At 40.3% G+C, this 23,055-nt stretch overlaps 1 protein-coding gene across 7 annotated transcripts in view; it reads right to left on the minus strand.

Annotated features, from left to right (window-relative positions):
* The window catches only part of PSD3 (pleckstrin and Sec7 domain containing 3), a 249,639-nt gene that overhangs the window by 23,875 nt on the left and 202,709 nt on the right, over window positions 1-23,055 (minus strand). For all 7 annotated transcript variants that reach the window (XM_067463981.1, XM_067463980.1, XM_060763662.2 and 4 more), the window contains 3 exons: window positions 13,783-13,826; window positions 4,659-4,843; window positions 2,540-2,610 (listed from right to left, as the gene is read on the minus strand). In XM_067463981.1, coding sequence (XP_067320082.1) covers window positions 2,540-2,610; window positions 4,659-4,843; window positions 13,783-13,826 — 300 coding nt within the window. The remainder of the gene's footprint in view (window positions 1-2,539; window positions 2,611-4,658; window positions 4,844-13,782; window positions 13,827-23,055) is intronic.

Genomic DNA, 23,055 nt, shown 5'->3' on the forward strand with positions numbered 1-23,055 from the left:
CTGGATTTGGGATTAGCTAACACACACATCAAAAAAGTAGCTCAGCTGTCTGTCTCTTAAAATGGAAAGTCGTTGCTGTGAAAATTTGGATAAAAAGTTAAACAAAGATGCATGAATGCCATCTGGTCATTTTTAATTGCAAGCAAGGCTAGGATTGTCGTACAAAATAGAGAAAAACTTTCCTGCATCCTTCAATCTTTCAATCAGTCTATGGAAATTTACTTCATAAGTGAAATATTTGGCATTTGCAACTTCAAGGCCTGGCTGAATCCTCTGGCTGAATACTCTGAAAACAGGGGAATTTCAGACATGAAACAGTCAGGGCCAGCTAACACTTCCCAACAAAGGATTCCCCCAGGCAGGAATCAGCCAGGCCTTGAAGCTGCAAGGCTTTGCAATGCTATTCAAGGTGATTAATTGCAACATTCATACTTGCCTCCAACAGACAAGAGTTCTTTCTCCCACTCTGGACCATCCAAAAATATATAAACCTTCCTTGCTGAGTTTCCAATATACCTCACAACCTCTGTGGATGCCTGCCATGTGGGTGAAATGTCAGGAGAGAATGCTTCTGGAACATAGCCAGTTAGCCAGGAAAACTCACAGCAACCCAGTGATTCCGGCCATGAAATTCTTGGACAAGTGATCTAGAAGGTTCATATGTTTTAGCATATTTAGGTTTATCTGATTTTAAATGTGCACATTGTTAGGTAAAGGTAAAGGTTTTCCCCTGACATTAAGTCCCCTTGTGTCCGACTCTGGGGGTTGGTGCTCATCTCCATTTCTAAGCCGAAGAGCCGGTGTTATCCATAGACACCTCCAAGGTCATGTAACCAGCATGACTGCATGGAGTGCCGTTACCTTCCAGCCGGAGCGGTACCTACTGATCTACTCACATTTGCATGTTTTCGAACTGCTAGGATGGCAGAAACTGGGGCTAACGCCGATTTGAACCTGTGACCTCTCAGTCAGCAAGTTTAGCAACTCAGCGTTTTAACCCATGGTGTCACTGAGGGCAAATTGTTAGTTTTGGATAAAAAGTTTGCTGGAACATGTGGAAAATTGTTCTTTTTTATTGTGCAGGCACCTGCCGCTATTCTTCCTTTGTTCTTTCTGATATAGAAGTAATGCCCAGCAACACATCTACTTTGTTAACTGTGATATATCTGCATTTATAACCATATAACTCTGTTCTGTTAATGAAACGGGAAACAGACTTTCAAAGAACTTTAGAAAGGCTGTCCCATACTTACAATATAATCCTAAGCATGGCAACAGATATAAATCCCACTGATTTCATTTAGATTTATTCCAAGGTGGAATATTGCACTCAAACTTGAGTTAATGATATTGGGTGACAAAGTTTGAATAAGTGGCTGGAAAAGGATGGGGCAGAAACCCCAAATTCTATTAAGATTCGTCAGCACTACATTCACACTTCTCATCAAGCAGCCCTATTAGACTAGTTGAACAGTGAAGTACTTGTTGTTATATAACACTACGAGATAAACTTACAATCTCTGTGAATGAGTTGGGCTATCTCCGCAATCGCATCTCTTTCTATGAATCGGCACGAGCTCTAAGATCTTTTGGGGATGCCCTCCTCTTGGTCCCACTACTGTCTCAAGCGCGGTTGGTGGGGACGAGAGAGAGGGCCTTCTCGGTGGTGGCCCCCCATCTCTGGAACACCCTTCCAAGGTAAATAAGACAGGCCCCATCCCTCCCCTCCTTTTGTAAGAGCTTGAAGACCTGGTGGTTTCAACGGCCTTATACTTCCTACCAGTTACCCAGACCATGTCCTCTAATCGGCCCCCGGAATGAACAGCCACAGACCCGTACCTAATATTATTGTTGCCTGCCATAGCATAGTACTTAATTCCCGGGGCCCCTAGAATTTTTGGGCTTGCACAAATCTTGGTCCGACCTTTTCTAAATTTTAATTGCCTTGAACAGGTAGGATTCTTTTAAAATATGTGTTATGGCGACAATTTTTATGTTTATATTTTGTTTTGTTAATCTTATGGTTATGTTGTTTTTACTTTGTATGTTTTATGATGTTACCTGGGAACCGCTCTGAGTCCCCTTGGGGAGATAGAGCGGTATATAAATAAAGTATTATTATTATTATTACTATTATTATTATGTTGGTGAAGCAACAGATTTGGACCTGCAATGCCCCTCTTGTCATTGTGTTTAACTCATGTTAAAGACTAGGAAGAAATGTATTATTCTTTATCTAAGGGCAAAGTGGGAAAATGTATCCTTCTCTCCCTTCATTTCTTTGCTTTGTACAAGACCCCAAGTTATGGAGGCAATAAAAGTCATTCTTTTGTTTCTTCCCCGCAGCATCCCAAACTGGAGGGACATGGCCTCCAGTTACCAATCGCATTATCGTTCAAGTAACTTGCATGCATTGAAAATGTACTAGATCAATTAGTGAAGCAACCCGAGCCAAAGGCTAAGTAATTCTCCAATTTATTATATTTTTAAAAAACCTAATTAGAGAGTCAGAGAATGCATTTAGTGGGAAAGCTCTTACCTTTTGTAAATAAAGTACAGTGCCTTTAAGAACAGCATAAAAGGTTTTCCAGCCTCTCTTCCCTCGTGGAGCTAAGAATGGAACACACACACAAACAACAGGCGTTTAAGAAAATGTTTGCAATATAAATCAAGACATTGCTCTGACCAGGCTCATTAGTTTTCAAAGATTCCTTGCCCCCACTCCTTTAGACAAATGCAGAGTCTAAAATGTGGGAAAGACACAAAGAAACAGCAATGCATACATTATTTAGTGTGAAGGTTTTACTTATTTTGGATACACACACACACAAAATGTTACTTTCCCCTTCACTCACAAGACCTATTTTCACTGGAGATGTTTACGCTAAGGTAGTGATTCTCAAGTTTGGGGCTTCAAATCCCAGATGCCTCAGATGGTTTGGCCAATGATCAGGGATTAGTAGTACAGCCAGATTCCCAAATATTTTAGCACAAATGATCTGTGCTAAAATATTCCAGAAACAAAATTGTATTGCATCAGTAAGGAGCCAAGTTAAAGACTTGCCGGTGCAGCCGGCACTCACACCATCTTTATGCCACCCGCTCTGAGTTGGGATGGGCAGCTTCCTTGATAATCCTCTTAGGGCCCTTCTACACTTTCATATAAGCCACATTATCAAAGCAGATAATCCACATTATCTGCTTTGAACCAGATTATCTGAATCTACATTGCCATATAATCCAGTTTAAAGCAGATAATCTGGATTTTATGCGGTAGCATAAGCTAATTTTGTCCAAAGTGAATGCTTTCTTCAACCAGCAAGACGCAGAGACTGCATTTCCTCTACTAGGCTCTTGAGCTGATACGAGGGTTGAATGAAAAGTAATCCCTCCACCTTCGTAACTCAACAGATGGCAGTACTGGTATGCAGCAGGTACTGGCTTGTTCAGTAGACTCTCCCCTATAGTTCAATTTTTGCGGGAAGCTTTAGCATTGAACGGTTGTGTTGTCAAAGTGCAAAGTATGGAACCCTGCGCAGATGGTTGGTCAATGCGACTTCCTTTAGCATTTGTGCTATTAACTCCTGCTTCTGGCAGCTCTCAAACTTTTTATGTTCAGGAAATTCAGGAAATATATTTTCTATTTGAACTTTTCTGCCAGAAAACCTTAGTGTTAGAAGATTCCAGTAGGCACCTGAAAAGTACCGTTTACATGGGCCAGATGGGATCTATGATACTCCTGGCAGGCTGGCAGGCTGTAAAGGACGATGGTTTATGGACAGTGATTGTCAGTGTGAAACTTCAGGCAAAGGGCAATATGGATCCTATCCCACCCCATTTAATGTACCAAAGTGAAATGGGCTAGCAATTCAATTTGACTTCAGCATGGATGATGGGGCTGTCTCCTACTCCATACCTACTTTAGAGTGTGCATGATAAGCCATGTATCACATCCAAATCTATTTTCTCCAAGGGTTAAATGAAAAGTAATGCCTCCACCTTCGTAACTCCTCAACAGATGGTAGTACTGGTATGCGGCAGGTACTGGCTTGTTCTGTAGACTCTCCTCTACAGTTCCATTTTGGCGGGCAGCCTTAGCATTGAACAGTTGTGTTGTTAAAGTGTGAAGTATTGACGGTCAGTCAATGTAACTTAAGCATTCAATCATTGAATTCTTGAAAGCAGAAGGTGTCACCTCAAAGGAGATTCATCAGACAATGCAAGCTGTTTATAGTGATTGTGTTGATGTGAGTACTGTGCACTGTTGAGCGAGTAAGTTTAAAGATGTTGAGGTGGGAACATCTGACTTGCATGACAAAGAGTTGGACGTCCTATGACAACAACTACCGAGTTTCACAAGCAAAAGGTTTACAGATTGATTCAGGATGATCATCGTATAACTCAGAGAGAAATTTCAATCAAGTTAAAGAGCACATTCTAAGGATTATTTCTGCGTTTGATTTATTAAAATATTCCCATCCAAACCGAAGTAACAAAGGTGGAGGTATTACTTTTCATTCAACCCTCGTACCTTTTGCTTGGATTCTCATAGGCAACAAGAGGTAGCAGAGGAAAGCCAAGCAAATCAGCTTTGTTTAGCCTCACGTATGAATCCTTCCAATTTTTTCCTTCCCCTGTCCTCATTGAAACACACTCACTTTTCTTTCCATCCATATCTGCATGGATTTTACGTGCCAGAAATCCAGTTTTGTACACAGCAGCATTGGGATCGTGAGGGATGTCTAGGAAGGGATTACTGGAATTGCCAATGCGATTGGCCGTCTTTGAATTATCCTTCTCATCAGTACCATCTGAGGGAGATTTCTTCTTCTCTTCATCATCCCTAAGGCAAATTAAAGAGGGAAAAATGTGTACACACCAAACTTGATTTGGTAACTCAGCAAACACTTTGTTTTACCCATCAGATGAAGGAAAGGAGCACATTTTTATTATTATCTACATCTCCTGATTAAGTGACGTTCCCTTTGGTCTTGTGATCCAAAATGAACGGAGACATTTCAACATATGCATCACTTTAAACCTGCAAGAAATCTTATTAGCTTCAGCAGAATGTTTCACATTTATATTTAGGATTATGAATCATAACTGAAACCTTTGTGCCATCATCCTGGGAATGAAGTCTGAAATCTGTTGACATCAACAGTAACACTTCCAACCAACAAAATAACTTCAGTGCACTGAATATGTTAATTCATATCCCATACAACTCGCTGTCCCAATGCCACTACTGCAGACTAGATGCCTGGATCTATTTTATGCTTTTCCCCATAGCCAGTAACCAGAAAATGGTCCTTTCCTCACTTTGATAATGGTTCCTTTTCCAAGTGGAAAACAACCTAGTTAAAAAAACCTTAAGACAGAAATAAAAGAAGCTTTCCCTATGCCAAATCTGTGCCTTAAATCAATTTTGCTCAATGTTGTCTACACTGATCTGCAGCGGCTCTCTACAGTTTTAGACAAGAGTGTGTCTTAACCATATCTGAAGTTAGCAGGGAACTAAACTTTAGGTCTTTTTGCAGTAAAAGATGGACTCCATCCACAGAGCCATGGACTCGCTTTTAGAAACACAGAAAGCTCAGATATCTACAAACCTGTTAAGCTACTGAAGCTGGAACACTTTTAGGCAAATGAAGCAAGGGCACTTTACATATGAAACATACTGCCGTATAAGGTACCGTGTTGACGCAATGGGTTAAACCCTTGTGCCAGCTGAACTGCTGACCTGAATCCACGAGATGGGGTGAGCTCCTGTCTGTCAGCCCTAGCTTCCGATGTGGGGACATTAGAAAAGCCTCCCACATAATGGTAACACATCTGGGCATTTCCTGGGCAACGTCTCTGTACACAGTCGATTCTCTCACACCAGAAGCAACTTGCAGTATAGTCTCAATTTGCTTCTGACAGGATAAAAAAATACTGTCCCATATTCCCAAAAGCAGAGGGAACATTCCTGATACCCCCCTACCAACCATAGAGATTACTTCAGTCTGAAGACCAAAATTTGCTTGAAGTCTCCAACATCCGGACTTATCATCTGTCCTCTACTAGGCAGAGAGCCTTCTCGATTGTGGCCCCTTATTTATGGAATGCCTTGAAACCCGATCTATCAGAGACCTACTTGCTTTTCAGAAAGCCTGTAAAACCTTTCTCTTCCGACAAGCTTTCGGGACTATGTCTGTTCTTGTTTTTATTGTATTTTAAAATTAATTGTATTGTTTTAATCCACTGCTGTAAACTGCTCCGAGCCAAATTGGGAGTAGGGGTATACAAGTCAAATAAATAAATAAATAAATAAATAAATAAATCCTTGGTGGTGAAATGTAGCTTTTATTCCACAACATTCATTGGTTTGACCTGTATACAGTTATACTGTCCGAGATCTAAACCATTTCAGGTCAAGTAACCATTCAACAAAGCAGGAAAACAAAATGAAGATTAAAATATAAAGGTACAAGTTATTGCTTTGTTTTATTTTGTTTTTGTTTTGTTTTTTTTTAAAAAAACTCTTACATTAAACTCTATATTAAAGATTATCCAAAATTAATTTACTCGCAGTCACTGAAAGCCAGCTCAGAGTTTTATGGTACATTCCAGAAAATGACTAGATGTGAATAGTAATGAAATGTAGGCACTGGAGGATGACACAGTTGTGGGGCACCTACTAAAACATTTTGCTACACGGATGGTATTGGTAAGATGTTTTTCTTTGGAGCTTAAAGCATGTGACAAAACAGAAGAGATGAAGTTGTCCTAAGTGCCTACAGCATTTTATAAATAAGAACTACAACTAAATAACAAGCACTCAAAAGGTTACCCGATGTGCACTGGAGGACTGTGGAGCGCCATTACCTTCCTGTCAAAGCGGTATCTATTGATTTACTCACATTCACATGTTTTCGAACTGCTAGATTGGCAGAAGCTGGGGCTAACAGTGGGAGCTCACCCCACTCACCAGATTTGAACCGCCAACCTTTCAGTCAGCAAATTCAGCAGCTCAGTGCTTTAACCTCTGTGCTGATCCCTAGCCATTTGCAAATCTGCATTTCTCCAAACCAGTGGTTCTCAACCTGTGGTTCCCCAGATGTTTTGGCCTTCAACTCCCAGAAATCCTAACAACTGGTAAACTGGCTTGGATTTCTGAGAGTTGTAGGCCAAAATACCTGGGGACCCACAGATTGAGAACCACTGCGCCAAACCAATATAATTCTTCTGTGGCTCAAAGTTCTCTTAACTCTGGAGGACTCTGGTACAGCCTCTCAGGGAAGCAAGGAGGAAAACAACCCATCTGGTTCTAAGATGACATGAAGTAAGGATGAAGTTCTGCCTGCTCTCTTAGGTCTTCTACTGCCCGATCCAGATTTGCTTCCTGACAAAGAACATCCATACACAATTGTCTCAACAGTTCTCCACTTTCTTCCATTATTTATTCATAAGACAGTTCAGATGTTATAAAATAGGTGGCTCTCTTTGAGTTAGGCCATCATGACCCCCATCTGCCCTACCCTTCCTTTTGAATTGATCCTTTCTCTATGTTTCCCTCCTCGTCTGCTTAAAACTAGAAGTAACACATGTCTGTCCTGTCCTATGTAACTCAACAAGGCATCATGTAGACCAAGGATCCTCAAACTTTTTAAACAGAGGGCCAGGTCACAGTCCCTCAAACTGTTGGAGGGCCGGATTATAATTTGAAAAAAGCATGAATGAATTCCTATGCTCACTGCACATATCTTATTTGTAGTGCAAAAAACACTTTAAAACAATACAATAATTAAAATGAAGAACATTTTTAACAAATATAAACTTATTAGTATTTCAATGGGAAGTGTGGGTCTGCTTTTGGCTGATGAGATAGGATTGTTGTTGTTGTTATGTGCTTTCAAGTCATTTCAGACTTAGGTTGACCCTGAGCCAAGGGCCGGGTAAATGACCTTGGAGGGCCGTATCTTATTTGTAGTGCAAAAAACACTTAAAAACAATACAATAATTAAAATGAAGAACAATTTTAACAAATATAAACTTTTTAGTGTTTTAATATTATGAAGCCCCCAGTGGCACAGTGGGTTAAACCCCTGTGCTGGCAGGACTGAAGACCGACAGGTTGCAGGTTTGAATCCGGGGAGAGCACGGATGAGCTCTCTCTATCAGCTCCAGCTCCCCATGTGGCAACATGAGAGAAGGCTCCCACAAGGATGTTAAAACATCAAAACATCCGAGCGTCCCCTGGGCAACATCCTTGGAGACGGCTAATTCTCTCACACCAGAAGCGACTTGCAGTTTTTCAAGTCGCTCCCGACATGACAAAAAAAGTATTTTAATGGGAAGTGTGGGCCTACTTTTGGCTGATGAGATAGGATTGTTGTTGTTATGTGCTTTCAAGTCATTTTAGATTTGGGTTGACCCTGAGCTGAGGGCCGGGTAAATGACCTGGGAGGGCTGTATCCGGCCCTCGGGCCTTAGTTTGAGAACCCCTGATGTAGACCCTAAATACCTTAGGTACCAGTATTGGAAGCTAAGATCAGTCCTGGTTGGGACTTGGATGGAAGACTGCCAATACCATGTGTTGTTTCCTCTTCTTCAGAGTAAGGAACTGTCAATCATCTCCACCAACATCTTCTCCTGCATCTCTAGCTATTTTTAGATCTCCTTGTCCCTTCCCCCCTCTGGTCTCCTCTCTCTTTTACCCTAACCCCAGGGTCTTTTCTTCTGCCTCTCATTCTCCTCCTTCCTCTGAGTATTCCAGAGCTCTGCCTCCGGAAAATCCTGCAAATCTCTTGGGAAGCCAAGCGGACAAACGTCAGCGTGCTGGAAGAAGCAAAGACCACCAGAACTGAAGCGATGGTCCTCCGCCACCAACTCCACTGGACCGGCCACGTTGTCTGGATGCCCGACCACCGTCTCCCAAAGCAGTTGCTCTACTCCGAACTCAAGAACGGAAAACGGAATGTTGGTGGACAGGAAAAGAGATTTAAAGATGGCCTCAAAGCCCACCTTAAAAACTCTGGCATAGACACTGAGAACTGGGAAATCCTGGCCCTTGAGTGCTCCAGCTGGAGGTCAGCTGTGACCAGCAGTGCTGCAGAATTTGAGGAGGCATGAATGGAGGGCGAAAGGGAGAAGCGTGCCAAGAGGAAGGCGCGTCAAGCCAACCCCGACCGAGACCGCCTTCCACCTGGAAACCAATGCCCTCACTGCGGAAGAAGATGCAGAGCAAGAATACGGCTCCACAGCCACATACGGACCCACAAGAATATTGGAAGACAATCATCCTCGGAAAGCGAGGGATCGCCTAACGTCCTCTGAGTAATCCTTGCCTAAGAAAACTTTATGAAATGAATGGGGTCACTGTAAGTCAAGTTGCAAATTGTAGGCACATACACACAAGGTACCAAGTATGCTGCTATCACTGTATGAATAACAAACAATAAAATGGGTTGTTGTAGGTTTTTTCGGGCTATATGGCCATGGTCTAGAGGCATTCTCTCCTGACGTTTGCCTGCATCTATGGCAAGCATCCTCAGAGGTATGCTTGCCATAGATGCAGGCGAAACATCAGGAGAGAATGCCTCTAGACCATGGCCATATAGCCCGAAAAAACCTACAACAACCCAGTGATTCCGGCCATGAAAGCCTTTGACAATACATTAAACAATAAAATAACAACTGACCTCTATGATCATCAACAGTAATGTGATATAAATGGCAAGTGGAAAGAACTCAGAAATGCAGGTAATTAGAGGTAATTATGGTATCTTTTATTCAGCCTCCTCCCCATCATGTAAAAAACCCATGCTGATATTTTGCTAAAGCTTCAACTGATCTCATTGGAAAGCTTATGTACACCCTAGCTGTAGCAAAAGTCAGCTCTCTAAAAATATTAATCTTGCTAACATTAATGGGTATGACATTTAAACTGACATCTCGTATTTTGTAAGAGCCTCCACACAACATCCACAATCCTCTCCGGTTACAGAACACACCAGCGTCATAAGGAAGCCAAGCCAGAGAGAACATGATTGAAGTATCTTGGCAGGCATTGCCTGCCTCATGTTTGGCTTTGAATTCCAATTGTAAGCTTCCCTGAAAGCAGTTGAAGCAGGGTACGTTAGGCAATTAATTATCTTTGATATCAGTTCGTTGTCAAGCTATCCATAGTTAATCATGAGACAAACACTGGACAACAAACCAACAGAAAGAAACTTGAGCCGAGATGTGTTTCTGCCCAGCAATTCTGACACAATGGCCTCAAAGAGAAAGGGCAAAAAAACCCCAAGCACGTGTTTTATTCATGCCACCACAGATTAACTGAGGATTTAATTTCTGCCTCCAAGATGAAGTTTCCAAGCCAAATAAAAATGTCTTCCATCTTTACAAGCAGCTTTTTGTCGCCAACAACTTGTTTCGTTGAGTGGCATAACAGCAGGCATGTGGCTTTCAAGGGATAATAGTCTTGACGACATGACCTCCCCTTACAAGCTTACAAGCACTGGTGGGCATTGACGTTGAGTTTGGGAGTTGTCGTTCACCTACATCCAGAGAGCACTGTGGACTCAAACAATGACAGATCTGGACCAAACTCTACATGAATACTCAATACGCCCAAGTAGGAACACAGAAGGAGTTTGGGGGAAATAGACCTTGATATTTGGGAGTTGTAGTTACTGGGATTTATAGTTCACCTACAATCAAAGAGCATTCTGAACCCCATAAATGGCAGAATTGGGGCAAACTTCCCACACTGAACCCCCTTTTTTTTCGTGTCAGGAGCAACTTGAGAAACCAAGTCGCTTCTGGTGTGAGAGAATTGGCCATCTAAAAGGACGTTGCCCAGTGGTCGCCCGGATGATTTGATGTTTTATCATCCTTGTGGGAGGCTTCTCTCATGTCCCCGCATGAGGAGCTGGACCTGATAGAGGGAGCTCATCTGCCTCTCCCCGGATTTGAACCTGCGACCTCTTGGTCTTCAGTCCTGCCGGCACAGGGGTTTAACCCACTGCACCACCCCTATGACCAATAGAAAAGACTTTAGGCCACCCAGTCCAACTCCCTTCACCAGGGCAAGAAAACACAATCAAATACTGTTTACCCACAAACATAAAGAAATTACATATATTAGAAACCAACACTTTCTCATCACTCTATTTTCCAGATCACCAGACTGGGCCACAGCAACACGTGGCAGGGGACAGCTAGTAGAGTATAAATTCCCACAAAGGTTCCATCAAAATAATAATAAGAATACCTAGCAGAGCAGACTTTAGATCTGGTGCAGTCCGAAGCTAACAGGAACAAATGCTTCATTATAGGGTGTATAGGAATAAAGAGGAGGAGGAAAAGCCAAAATTAAGTGAACTAGTCCACATTTGTAAGTTCTTTCTTTCTGAGACAGTAGTTTATATAGATGTTATAGGCCAGAACAATGTAATGATGCAATATATGAGTCTAAATCTGAAGATGGTTTGGGACCTGCTGTTAGTGCAAATTGCATTTGCTAGACCTGGAAGGAGCTGAACAGACTGCGCTCTGGCACCACGAGATGCAGAGCTAATCTTAAGAAATGGGGCTACAAAGTGGAGACCATGGCATGTGAGTATGGAGAAGATCAAACAACAGACCACCTACTACAATGCAAACTGAGCCCTGCCACATGCACAATGGAGGACCTTCTCACAGCAACATCAGAGGCACTCCAAACTTCTGTCTAAGGAGGCATAAAGCCAAGTTTTGACTTTGTATGTGTTTTAAAATACATTATAACTGTATCCTCAAATTGCTTCTGTCACGATAAATAAACACTTGCTAGAACACTGACTAGAAATGAATGTTAAAATCATGTTGCGCCTCTGCCCATGGCACTGGATCTCTATCAGTTTCTGAGCCCAATTGAGAGTACTGCTTTTGACCTTCAAAGTTTTAAACACATTCAAACAGGAGGTTCTTGAAAGTCTGCCTATTTGCAAAAGTATCTGACTCTAAAGTAAGATAATATGGAGATGGGTGTCACTCTCTACAAGGTTGTACTAACTCATGTTGGTGCCTGAGGCAAAGAGAAAGGTGGCATCCTCCTACATTTCATATACAAAAACTGACATAACTGGTGCCTGAATTTTATTTCAGCACTAGGGATGAGACAATGTCCTTGGGTGAAGCTGAGGGCATCAAGTTAGCTTAGGAAGAATACGGCAGCTCTGATGTTATGTCCACAGACTCCTTCTAGTGTAAACTAACACAGAAATACATCTGATAGCTGGTATATCAATACTTTAAGTAAACAAACAATACATCTGGATGAAAATAGATGTAAACGTATAGAACTACAGAGTTTTAAATTGAGAACAGCACTGCTGCACAAACTACCTAAAATCTGGGAAACAATGATTTCCAATATCCAAAAGTATAGTGTTTCAAAAAGATAAACCCAATTTGAAATTGCAACTACGAACTGCCCTTGAATGAAACTCGTACCACCTCAAAAGGTGGGTCATAGAGTTTCAAATGTTTACCACCAGTTGCCTCTCCCAGAGTACAAAAAGCCCCTGACCTAAATCATTTGCAAGATGATAACCCCACAACATAAAGCCTAATGAGGTATTCTCCATTTGCAGAGTTACTTTGTAAATTTATTTGTCGCTCAAAATGTTTAGTAAAACTTGATAACTTGATAAAGAATTTGCCATTTTTATGTAATTGTAACACATTGCCATCATAAAATATACTGCTTGGAACTTGGATCCATTGTTTCAACACTCCCAGTACTTTACATACATTACTAAGGCAATCCCCAACACCAGTGGTTCTCAACCTGTGGGTCCCAAGTAGTTTTGGACTACAACTCCCAGAAATCCCAGCCGGTTTACCAGCTGTTAGGATTTCTGGGAGTTGAAGGCCAAAACATCTGGGGATCCACAGGTTGAGAACCACTGGTCTACACCAACCCTTTAAACTAGGGTTGGGGAAAATGTAGCCTGCAAGCCACATTCAGCCCTCCAATACTGTTTTTGCAAATTAGACATGAGAGCGTCTATTTTTATTTTAGTTTCACTCTGAAAATGGCCAATAGTTTCCTCTGACTTTTGTTCTGCATTTGGGGATCAGTTGGCACACACTTCTCACCTCTGTGGAATTGCAATGGAATCAATACACTTTTTATGCTGGCAATGAAGCTTTTTTTCTCAAATAGTAAGTGGCTGGTTGGTAACTTCCTGTTTGGAATTAAGACCTATCGAGGCCTGGAAAAAGTGAGGCCATGCAAACTCAGCAGGATGACCAGTAAGCAACACAACACATATCTTTGGCAGCTCTATCGGCCCCTTGGAGAACTAAGCAAAAACAAAATGACACCTAAAATTCAGGGGAGCATTGGATGTGAAAATGGAGGATGGGATGCTTCCTTCCATATTTGGTGGCTCCCACAAGTGGGGCATCCCAATCACTGGCAGTTGCTACCCTTGCTATATAAAATCTGGTGGCATTATTATCCTCATATTACCAATAAAAATCTGATGTGACATTTGCAATTGACCACCAAATGAGTCTTTATTTGAGGTCAATCACTACTCAATCTCTTCAATGCTGCATTACATGAGCTCTGATAGGTATCCAATTGCAAAATGAAGAATAGTTCAGAACAGAACTTGTTGGATTGCTTTTCTGAGATGAAAACCTGCAAGTTCTAGAATCCGTTCCCAATGTTGCCAGCATAAAAAGTGGAAAATCATAAAAAGAATCATTTTAGAAACTCATTAATTCTACAAATATACTTACGCTGCCCACTCAAGCTTCTCGTTTTTGATTGAATTGTAGAGAGCCTGTAGAAGGAAAGAAAGGAGAAATTACCAGGTTTGCCTTGACCATATACAGGAGATTACTGATTTTTAGAACAAGATCTAAATGTCATGATGCTAGCTGCCTTTGATCGTGAAAGCACCCATACATGGCTGCATGAAACATCAAAATATTATTCAAGAGCAGAAAGGAACAAATGTACATGCTTTTTTTTTACTTTGAGGAGAGCCTTCAGCTTTTCTTCCAATCCTGGAAAAAAAGTGGAGGCATGCTATGATTATGACCTTGCCCTGACAGCGCAAGGCATGAGAAAGTCCTTCTCATGAGTCCCCAAAATCACACTGTGACACAGTCTTCAAGTCTCCATCTCACAACTTCCATAAAGAAGTGAAAAGAAGAAGAGGGAAGTTCATCATGAACCTCAAAGCTCAACATTGCAAAGATAAATACAGAGCTTGAATATCTCTATTACTTCCACTTCATTCATATTAACACTAATTCAGAGCTTCATCCATTTATATTAACCTTTTTATCAATAACTATAAAATTGATTTGTTAGGATGATAATAATGCACTGGAAACAAATTAGGTTTACATCATATGAAAAATCCATTACAATTATTAAAAATGGCAACAAATGGCAACTCCCTCAATTAACCTCCTGGACTACATCTCACCAGTTATTGTTTTAGGAAAAAATAATAACTTTTTTAGGAAAAAAACCATTTAAAATAATGGTTTAAAATTTCACATATGAGAGGTAATTATTGAATTTTAATACTATATTTGTGAGTGTGCAAAGAGTGGTTGCATTTGTCCCATATAAGTGTTTTTATAGTTGCCGATCCCTGAAGACTTGCTGGACCACTGTTTTCGGTCAAAAAAATAAAAAAATTGCTGGGTTGTTGTAGGTTTTTCCAGGCTATATGGCCATGTTCTAGAGGCATTTTCTCCTGACGTTTCACCTGCATCTATGGCAAGCATCCTCAGAGGTAGTGAGGTGGTGAGGTAGAGAGGTAGTGACCTCACTACCTCTGAGGATGCTTGCCATAGATGCAGGCGAAATGTCAGGAGAAAATGCCTCTGGAACATGGCCATATAGCCCGGAAAAACCTACAACAACCCAGTGATTCCGGCCATGAAAGCCTTCGACAATAAAAAGATTGCTGTTCCCCTTTCACTGTTTAGCATTTTAAAACATTTATTTATTTATTAAATTCTTATACCGCACTTCTCACCCCGAAGGGAACGCCGAACAGTCTCACAGGTAGCCAACAATTCAATGCCATTAAATATACATACAATAAAATAAACATATACATTAAAACAATTATTAAAACCACACAATCCAAACTCGTAATCCAAGGCAGATCCAGTCATCATTGTACTAATCTGTATTTACTTATTGCGCTAAACAATTATTGTCCAAAGGTTTGGTCCCATAACCATGTTTTTACTTTCTTCCTAAAGGACCAGGAGGGAAGGAGCCGTTCTAATTTTGATGGGGAAGGAGTTCCATAGCCAGGGCGCCATCACAGAGAAGGCCCTGTCTCACATCTCCACCAACTGCACCTGCAAAGGGGGTGGGACCGAGAGCAGGACCTCCCCAGAGGATCTTAATCTCCAAGGTGAGAGGTCTTCAGACAGGTAAACTGGGCTGGAACTATTTAGGGCAGTGGTTTTCAACCTGTGGGTCCCCAGATGTTTTGGCCTACAACTCCCAGAAATCTCAGCCAATTTACCAGCTGTTAGGATTTCTGGGAGTTGAAGGCCAAAACATCTGGGGACTCACAGGTTGAGAACCACTGGTTTAGGGCTTTATAGACTAAAGCTAACACTTTAAATTGTGCTCAGTAACAGACTGGCAGCACAATACGGGGTTGTGTGCTCCCTGTACCCCACTCCGGTGAATAATATGGCTACTGCCTGTTGGACTACTTGAAGCTTCCAAACCATCTTCAAAGGCAACCCCACATGGAGCGCGTTGAAATAATCTATTCAGGATGTAACAAGAGTGTGGGCCACCGTGGCCAACTCTGGCTTCTCATGCTCAATTTTCAGAATCAGATGGGAACTTTCAGGTTTCATTTTAGAGGGGATGAATTTTCACCGGCTTGTGAGGACCATAAAGAATCCCCAAACCATCTTAATTGCCCACTCCCATTCTAGACGACATTAAACTTATACCTCTTTTTGGGAAGGGCAAAGTAGTACTGGAGATCACAGGTTCCAAGGTCAGTCATATTTTGTTCCACTGTTTGGGTGTGTGTATAAGATACATGGGAGTATTATCCAAGAATTAACGGAGGTCCAAAAGCAAGGCACTGAACAGAGACCAAGATATATGCTGAGAAGCAACTTTCTCTCATAGACGAATAGGAATAAGATATATGACCTTCCAGATTCCATAGCACAACCTAGGCTGTTGAACTCTGTAATATGGCAGGCTAAGCTGATCTCCATTTTCCAGCAGCCAGCAAGAAAAGGGTTTTATTAAATAATTCGTTTAGCTTTTGGCAGCTCAGCTGGGTTGCAGTAAAAGGTCTGGACATGATATAGGTCCTTAATTCAAGCCTATCCCCCCAAGTGATATGCCACAGCTGAACTGTAGAGAAAGAGTCTCCTCGAGTGCCCGATCTTTCCTGCTGGAATAGCAAAAAGAGATCTTTTCCCTTGGGTAAATCAAGAAACAAAGATGACACAGCAGCTGGAGTTCATAATGTGACATTCAGAAACTTATTTGCAGAAAATCGAACAGCCCTTTCTCTCTGTTTTCCCCTATACCAACAGTATGTAGGATTTGGGATTCTGTTGTCTAAACTGTCAGTAAACATGCCCTAAACTATTTTGCTTTACAGCACAGTCTAAACTTTTAGTCTAAAAAGCAGTCATTTTTGAAATCTAAAGAGAGAACTGCAAAATCAATACATTTCACAGATCTCAATTGTCTGTTTCAAACACTGAACTCCATTACTACTCTGTATTTATGCAGTAGACAGACCTGTGAAGAAAGACGGCACTCGGCGACAGCTACATTACTAAGCAGTAAGCCAATCGTATATGGTGAGGTCAGAAGTTGCAAATGAATGTTACAGTGACAAACTGGACAGATATAGGTGATCCTACCACACTAAAGCAAATGTCGTATTTGAAAGAGAGAAAAATGGGATGGCATCTCCATTATCAAGCCATCAGCTTCAAAGACATATTATTGTGGCTGATGAAAGCTTGGGTATTAGCGCCTGTGGCAGGCTGCATTTCAGATGTCCCTGATAAACAGTCAAGGTTTGTATCCATTTATGCATTTCTCTCTAAAATGGCATTTGTTCGCTGCCCTTCAGCCAAACAGTTCACAATGAAGTTCACCATAAAATCAATGCAAAATCAATCACTCACTATCAATTAAAAACAAGAGATTCAAACAATGCAAAGGTCAGAACTTAAACGAGATCAGGGAGAACAAAAGGTCTCTGCGTGGCAGCCGAGAATCAAAGATGGGAACAGAGGGAAAATCCTGTAAACAAGGAGATCTCGTCCAGTTAGAAGTGCTTCATAAGCACCAACAATGGAAACTGTACACCAATGGTTCCCAACCTATAGTCCATGGACCACCTGTGGTCCGCAAGAACTAAAATATGGTTTGTGGCCTCACTGTTACTACACTGTTGCAACAAGAAACGCTCAGTGCTGAGGCTGATTAAATGTGGTTTTCTGTGGGCAAGCAGATGGCGACTATGTTCTGTATCAAAAACTAGAGCTGATGTGGTCTATCGAATGCAATTTTCTGAATCAGCACCCCAAATAACCAAATCGAATCAAAAGTTAATCAAAAACTGATTTGTTTGGTGCTAATATTGGAGAGTGGTGCCTGGTCAAAGTGGTCCCTGGTCAAAAAAAAGTTGGGAACCACTGCTGTACACCAAAGTGGACCAGAAGGCAGTCCAGTTCTGGTCTATTTTACATCTTTCAAGCAACTAGGGCTCTTTCACACTACACAATTAGAGCACTATGGGCTTGGCCTCATGTAAGCCGCACCGAGTCCCTTGGGGAGATGGTAGCGGGGTACAATATAAATCCTACTGTTGTATTCTGGACATTTTTGGGTAATTATTTTTTGGGGGGGTGGTGGTGTTTTTTTCTCTTTTATTTGTGAACTCAAGATGGCTTACAACAGTTAAAACAAAAGCATTGAGGGTAAATAACATCATGAATCTTTTAAAATGTAACTGAAATGCCAATAAGTAGTTAAAATAGGTAGCAATGTATCTCCCCCAAGTAACTAGTTTTCAAAGGCCTTCCGAAAACAAAAGAAAATTCTACAGAAGGACAGTAAGGGGACACAGAACTATTACTATGTAATGTGAAAAGACTTTAATGAACGGCTGGGACATTCCAGTGACTCTATTCTGAGCTAACTTCATATTCAGGACAGTCTTGAAATGGTAGTCCCACATATAAAATGATAGGATAGTTAATCCTGGGTTGAACTATTGATCGGAATACAATACACAGACTAACTTTTCGGAGATATTTCCACCAGTATACAGCCCTAACTTGATGCAATATACATTGTACCACAAAGATGGCTTGGTTGTCCAAAACTGGATTTAAGAGTACCCTGGACTGCATAAACATTAAGTGTTCCCATTAAAGTTGCCTCAAAGAAACCCTTTTGGTATGTATTGCCCTGTTTATAATTTTAGATAATTTTGTTTTAACTTAGATAACCTGTAGGCAACTGATCACGTTCACTAAAGCCCATCTACACTGAAATTATATTGTATAGTCAGTGTAGACTCATATACTGCATTATGTGAGTGTACATTGACAATACAATGCAGTTCAAACTGTATTATAAGGCAGTGAAGATAGAGCCTATGTTTTGCCATTAGGAATATAATACTTCTTAAACTGGTCCTGCTTCTTTGCTTTTAACCATAGCCCATCAAGTAAAGATTTAGTAGATGAAGCTTTTTCCAGCCCTTTATCTCCTTATCAGGAAAAGTATCATCTGCTAACATTTCAATATGTTAAGCAACTGTTAAAGGACTAAGAATCATGGCCCTCCACCAAAAAAAAGTTGGGAATTTCTCCTATTCGACCTTTCCTTCGTCTTCTAGAGGAAACCGAAGCATAAAAATGTGACAGGACTCTCTAGACACGCATCTTGCACTTGAGTTAAGTGCAGGATTTGATAAGATGTCTACTAGGGTGTTGCGAATGTGATTACACTTAGCATGATTCCAAGAGGGCCATTCACTGTGTGTATTTGGGTGGGTGGATGAGTGTGATCACATGTTTCGAATCAGAAACTAAGACTGGGTGCTTAGCAACGTATTTCTGACTAATTTGCAAGATGTTCAGTTCTTGCTGTCATCGCCAAAGAAGTTGATTTTTTTTTATTGCATTCGGTTTTGCTTTTCCTTTAAAGGCTTCAGACTTGGGGTTCCCTTTTCATAGGCAATCTTCCATCCAGGTCTACTTTGAAAGAGCTCGGAGGTTTGATAATATCTTAATACCAAATACTAGGTAACAGAGATTCTAAGTCTTGGTTTTGGTCTAAAACTCTATTATGGGTCAACACAACTCACTCATGTGTGACTAGAGTGTGTCCTCCACACTCAGGGAGGTTAGAGGCATAGGACCCCTGCAGAAGTGGGAAAACTGCAAATTTTAAAAAGATTACTTTTTTAACCTGAGGGAATATCTCTATATGCATCACTGGGTCCTCCAGTGCAACTCAATAGGCAAATGATAATAATAATAATAATACAATATTATAATTATATATATTTATATTAAATTATATTAATTTTAATATAATATAATAAATACACTGAAACTGTATTGTATGATCAGTGTAGACTCATACACTGCACTATGTGAATGTGCACTGATGATACAATGCGGTTTCAAACTGTATTATAAGGCAGTGCAGATAGAGCCTATGTTTTGCCATTAGGAATATAATACTTCTTAAACTGGTCAGCAATTGTAGTAATGCAATATACTACTACTACTACTATTAATAATAATAATAATAATAAGATATTATAATTATATATTTATATTGCATGTAATATTACTAATAATATTACAATATAATTGGTATGGTACCATATAGCAATATTTAAAACTGATATTGTAGTATGCTAATAATATAATATATTGTATATAATAAACCTTGTAAGCCGCTCTGAGTCCCCTTCGGGGTGAGAAGGGTGGCATATAAATGTCGTAAACAAATAAATAATAAATAAATACAATATATATATTATATTACATGTAATATTACTAATAATATTACAATATAATGGCGTAGTACAATATAGTAATATGTTGTACTATGCTAATACTTTAATATATATTGTGTGTGTGTGTGTGTGTGTGTGTGTGTATATATATATATATTGTAAGCTGAGCCTCCTTCAGGGTGAGAAGGGCGGCATATAAATGTTGTAAATAAATAAACAAACAAACTTATGTTGAAGCTGATCATAAAGTTGCGCTGGGAGACCTAGAAATACCATATTAATCAAACCGGCGACATATCAAATCTGCAAAATGTGGAGGGCTGACTGTATTTCCTTTTATATTTTTGCAAAAGGTCAAAAAAATTATCCTTTAAGTCTAAAAAACATATATGGAATACTTCCCTGCAGCAAATCATGGTAACTGATGTGCAAAGAGATGGGAGACAGAAAGTAGTTCTCTGTATTCCTTCCTCTCAGGGGAGGTGATGTGACAGAAGTATAATTGCTCAAGGTATAAATACTAAGACAATCTTGATCTGTTCAGACATTAGTGCTTCAAAATTGCAAGGCTTATTTAACCATTGGAAAACTTTCCTCTTATCATATAATTACTGTATATGATTTCACTTCCTCCTCAAAATTGTTAAACATTTCCTGGAGGGTTTACAGTTAGTTCTAGAACTAACAGGTTTCATGAGAAATAAGCTGTTAATACAGCCTGCAAGGCACAAAGTGCTTAGTTTAGCTGAGTACGGTGGTAGTTCCTTATACATATTTTCTTTACAGACGCATTCGCAGGCATCTCTCCGTCTTATATAGGTCAGGAACATAGAATGGGCTGACCGGACATTTAGCCAATATCAGCAATTGTAGCTCCCAGAAGCTAGAACAACAAATCAGGATGAAAAATGCTAGCCATGGCTAAATGTTGCTCTGGACTTTAAATTTACAATTTAATACCCTTCTCTTTTGGCATGTCACTTGCAAACCGCATTGTTGTGAACCTAGCAAAGGAGGTATTCTGGAATGCAGAGGCTGGTTTAATAAATATTGGAACCCTATGTACTCATGTATAAGTCTATTTATTTATTTATTACATACTAACCGTCCCCTGCCACGTGTTGCTGTGGCCCACATAGGGGTTCTGGGGCCCAATTCTATTGTTGGTGGGGTTCAGAATGCTCTGTGATTGTAAGTGAACTATAAATCCCAGCAACAACAACTCCCAAATGTCAAGATTCTATTTTCCCCAAACTCCACCAGTGTTCACATTTGGGAATATTGAGTATCCGTGTAGAGTTTGGTCCAGATCCATCATTGTTTGAGTCCACAGTGATCTCTGGATGTAGGTGAACTACAACTCCAAAGCTCAAGGTCAATGTCCACCAACCCCTTCTAGTATTTTCTGTTGGTCATTGGAGAACTGTGTGCCAAGTTTGGTTCAATTCCATCGTTGGTGGGGTTCATAATGCTCTTTGATTGTAGGTGAACTATAAATCCCAGCAACTACAACTCCCAAATGACAAAATCAATTTTTTTTTTTTAGTGAAAGACATACATTGGGTTGTTAGGTGTCTTGTGTCCAAATTTGGTGCCAATTCGTCCAGTTGTTTTTGAGTTCTGTTAATCCCACAAACAAACAAACATTACATTTCTATTTATATAGATATTTCTATCCCACCCTTCTCCCCACAAGGGGATTCAGTCTAGAAATTTACTAAAAGAAAAAAAAACTAACCCAAAAAACCTGGGTTGACTCGTCACAAGTCAATATGAGTACTATTCCTTAACTCTGTAAAAGGAAAAGGTAACTATACCCTTCCGTGAGTACAACTGCAGTAGAGGAGAGCTTAGTCCATCCCAGGAGAACCTAAAAGAAGCATCAATTCCCTCTACTCTCTCCATTGTGTTGCCATTTCTGTGTTTTTGTTTTTTGAAAATGCTTGGCTGGGAAAATTGTGACATTGGTGGCTTTCCCTCTCCATGGAATGATCCTCAATTTATCCTCTGGTCATATCAAAACCTGCCCTCAAGTTATACATCAGGTTAACTTATACATAAGTAAATATGGTAGTCTTTTACCTGACAGCCAGTCTTAGGATCAAAGTAAGACAATAAGGAGAATGTATGTTTCTCATCATTAAGTTTCTTCAAAGATCGAACTTGCAGACTAAGCCTGGGTTTAACCTTCTAATGATCAATCACAAGACAAATCATACTAATTGCAAGAGACAATGGTAAGGAAAAATCTTATGCTATGTAAGACGAACATACACTTCACTACTTGGGAGAGGAGTTCTGCAGAAAATGTGATAAATGTATAGTCAAATTTGACCTTTACTTTGTCTCTGAGGAGGCACTCCTCCATATAATGCTGTTACAAAAAGTATTATAGCTTGACAAAGCGCAATCTATGGTTACCTTCTTCATGATAAGTGAGCCAAGGAATTTTGGATATGACATTTGATTAATAGTTGATTTATAAATATATGACAAAGGAAAGGATACTTGTTCAGGCCTTGGTGGTGGGGTGATGTGTTTGTAAAATGTTAACTGTTTTGTGTTTTGTTTACACTGTAAGTTGTTAATGTATGTAAATAAAAAAACTACAAAAAATAGTGAGCCACAAGTATAGTACTTTCCAATATGTTCGTGCATTTATACATTTTTGTTCTGGTCTGATTTCCTCCTGTCAGTTACTTCCTCCTCCCAGCTGTTCCTACTGTCTGTTGGTATATCATGACATCTCTTGAGACTGATTGAAACGGTAGTGTCAAATTCAGGCAAAATGACATAAACTACCCATCTGCACCAACATGATTCACAAGAAGGTGCAGAGTTATGCTAGCTATCCCATGCATTCAATGATTGATGCTCACCAAAACTCTGCCAGTTGTGCACTCAATGTCTATGCAAAGGGATTCTCCATGCACATGGCTTTTTCAGGAAAGAGACACTCCTGGATAAGATTGAGCTAGACCACGGGTCCTCAAACTAA

Source organism: Anolis sagrei, chromosome 2 (assembly GCF_037176765.1).
Source record: "Anolis sagrei isolate rAnoSag1 chromosome 2, rAnoSag1.mat, whole genome shotgun sequence".
In the NCBI taxonomy this organism is placed as follows: Eukaryota; Metazoa; Chordata; class Lepidosauria; order Squamata; family Dactyloidae; genus Anolis; species Anolis sagrei.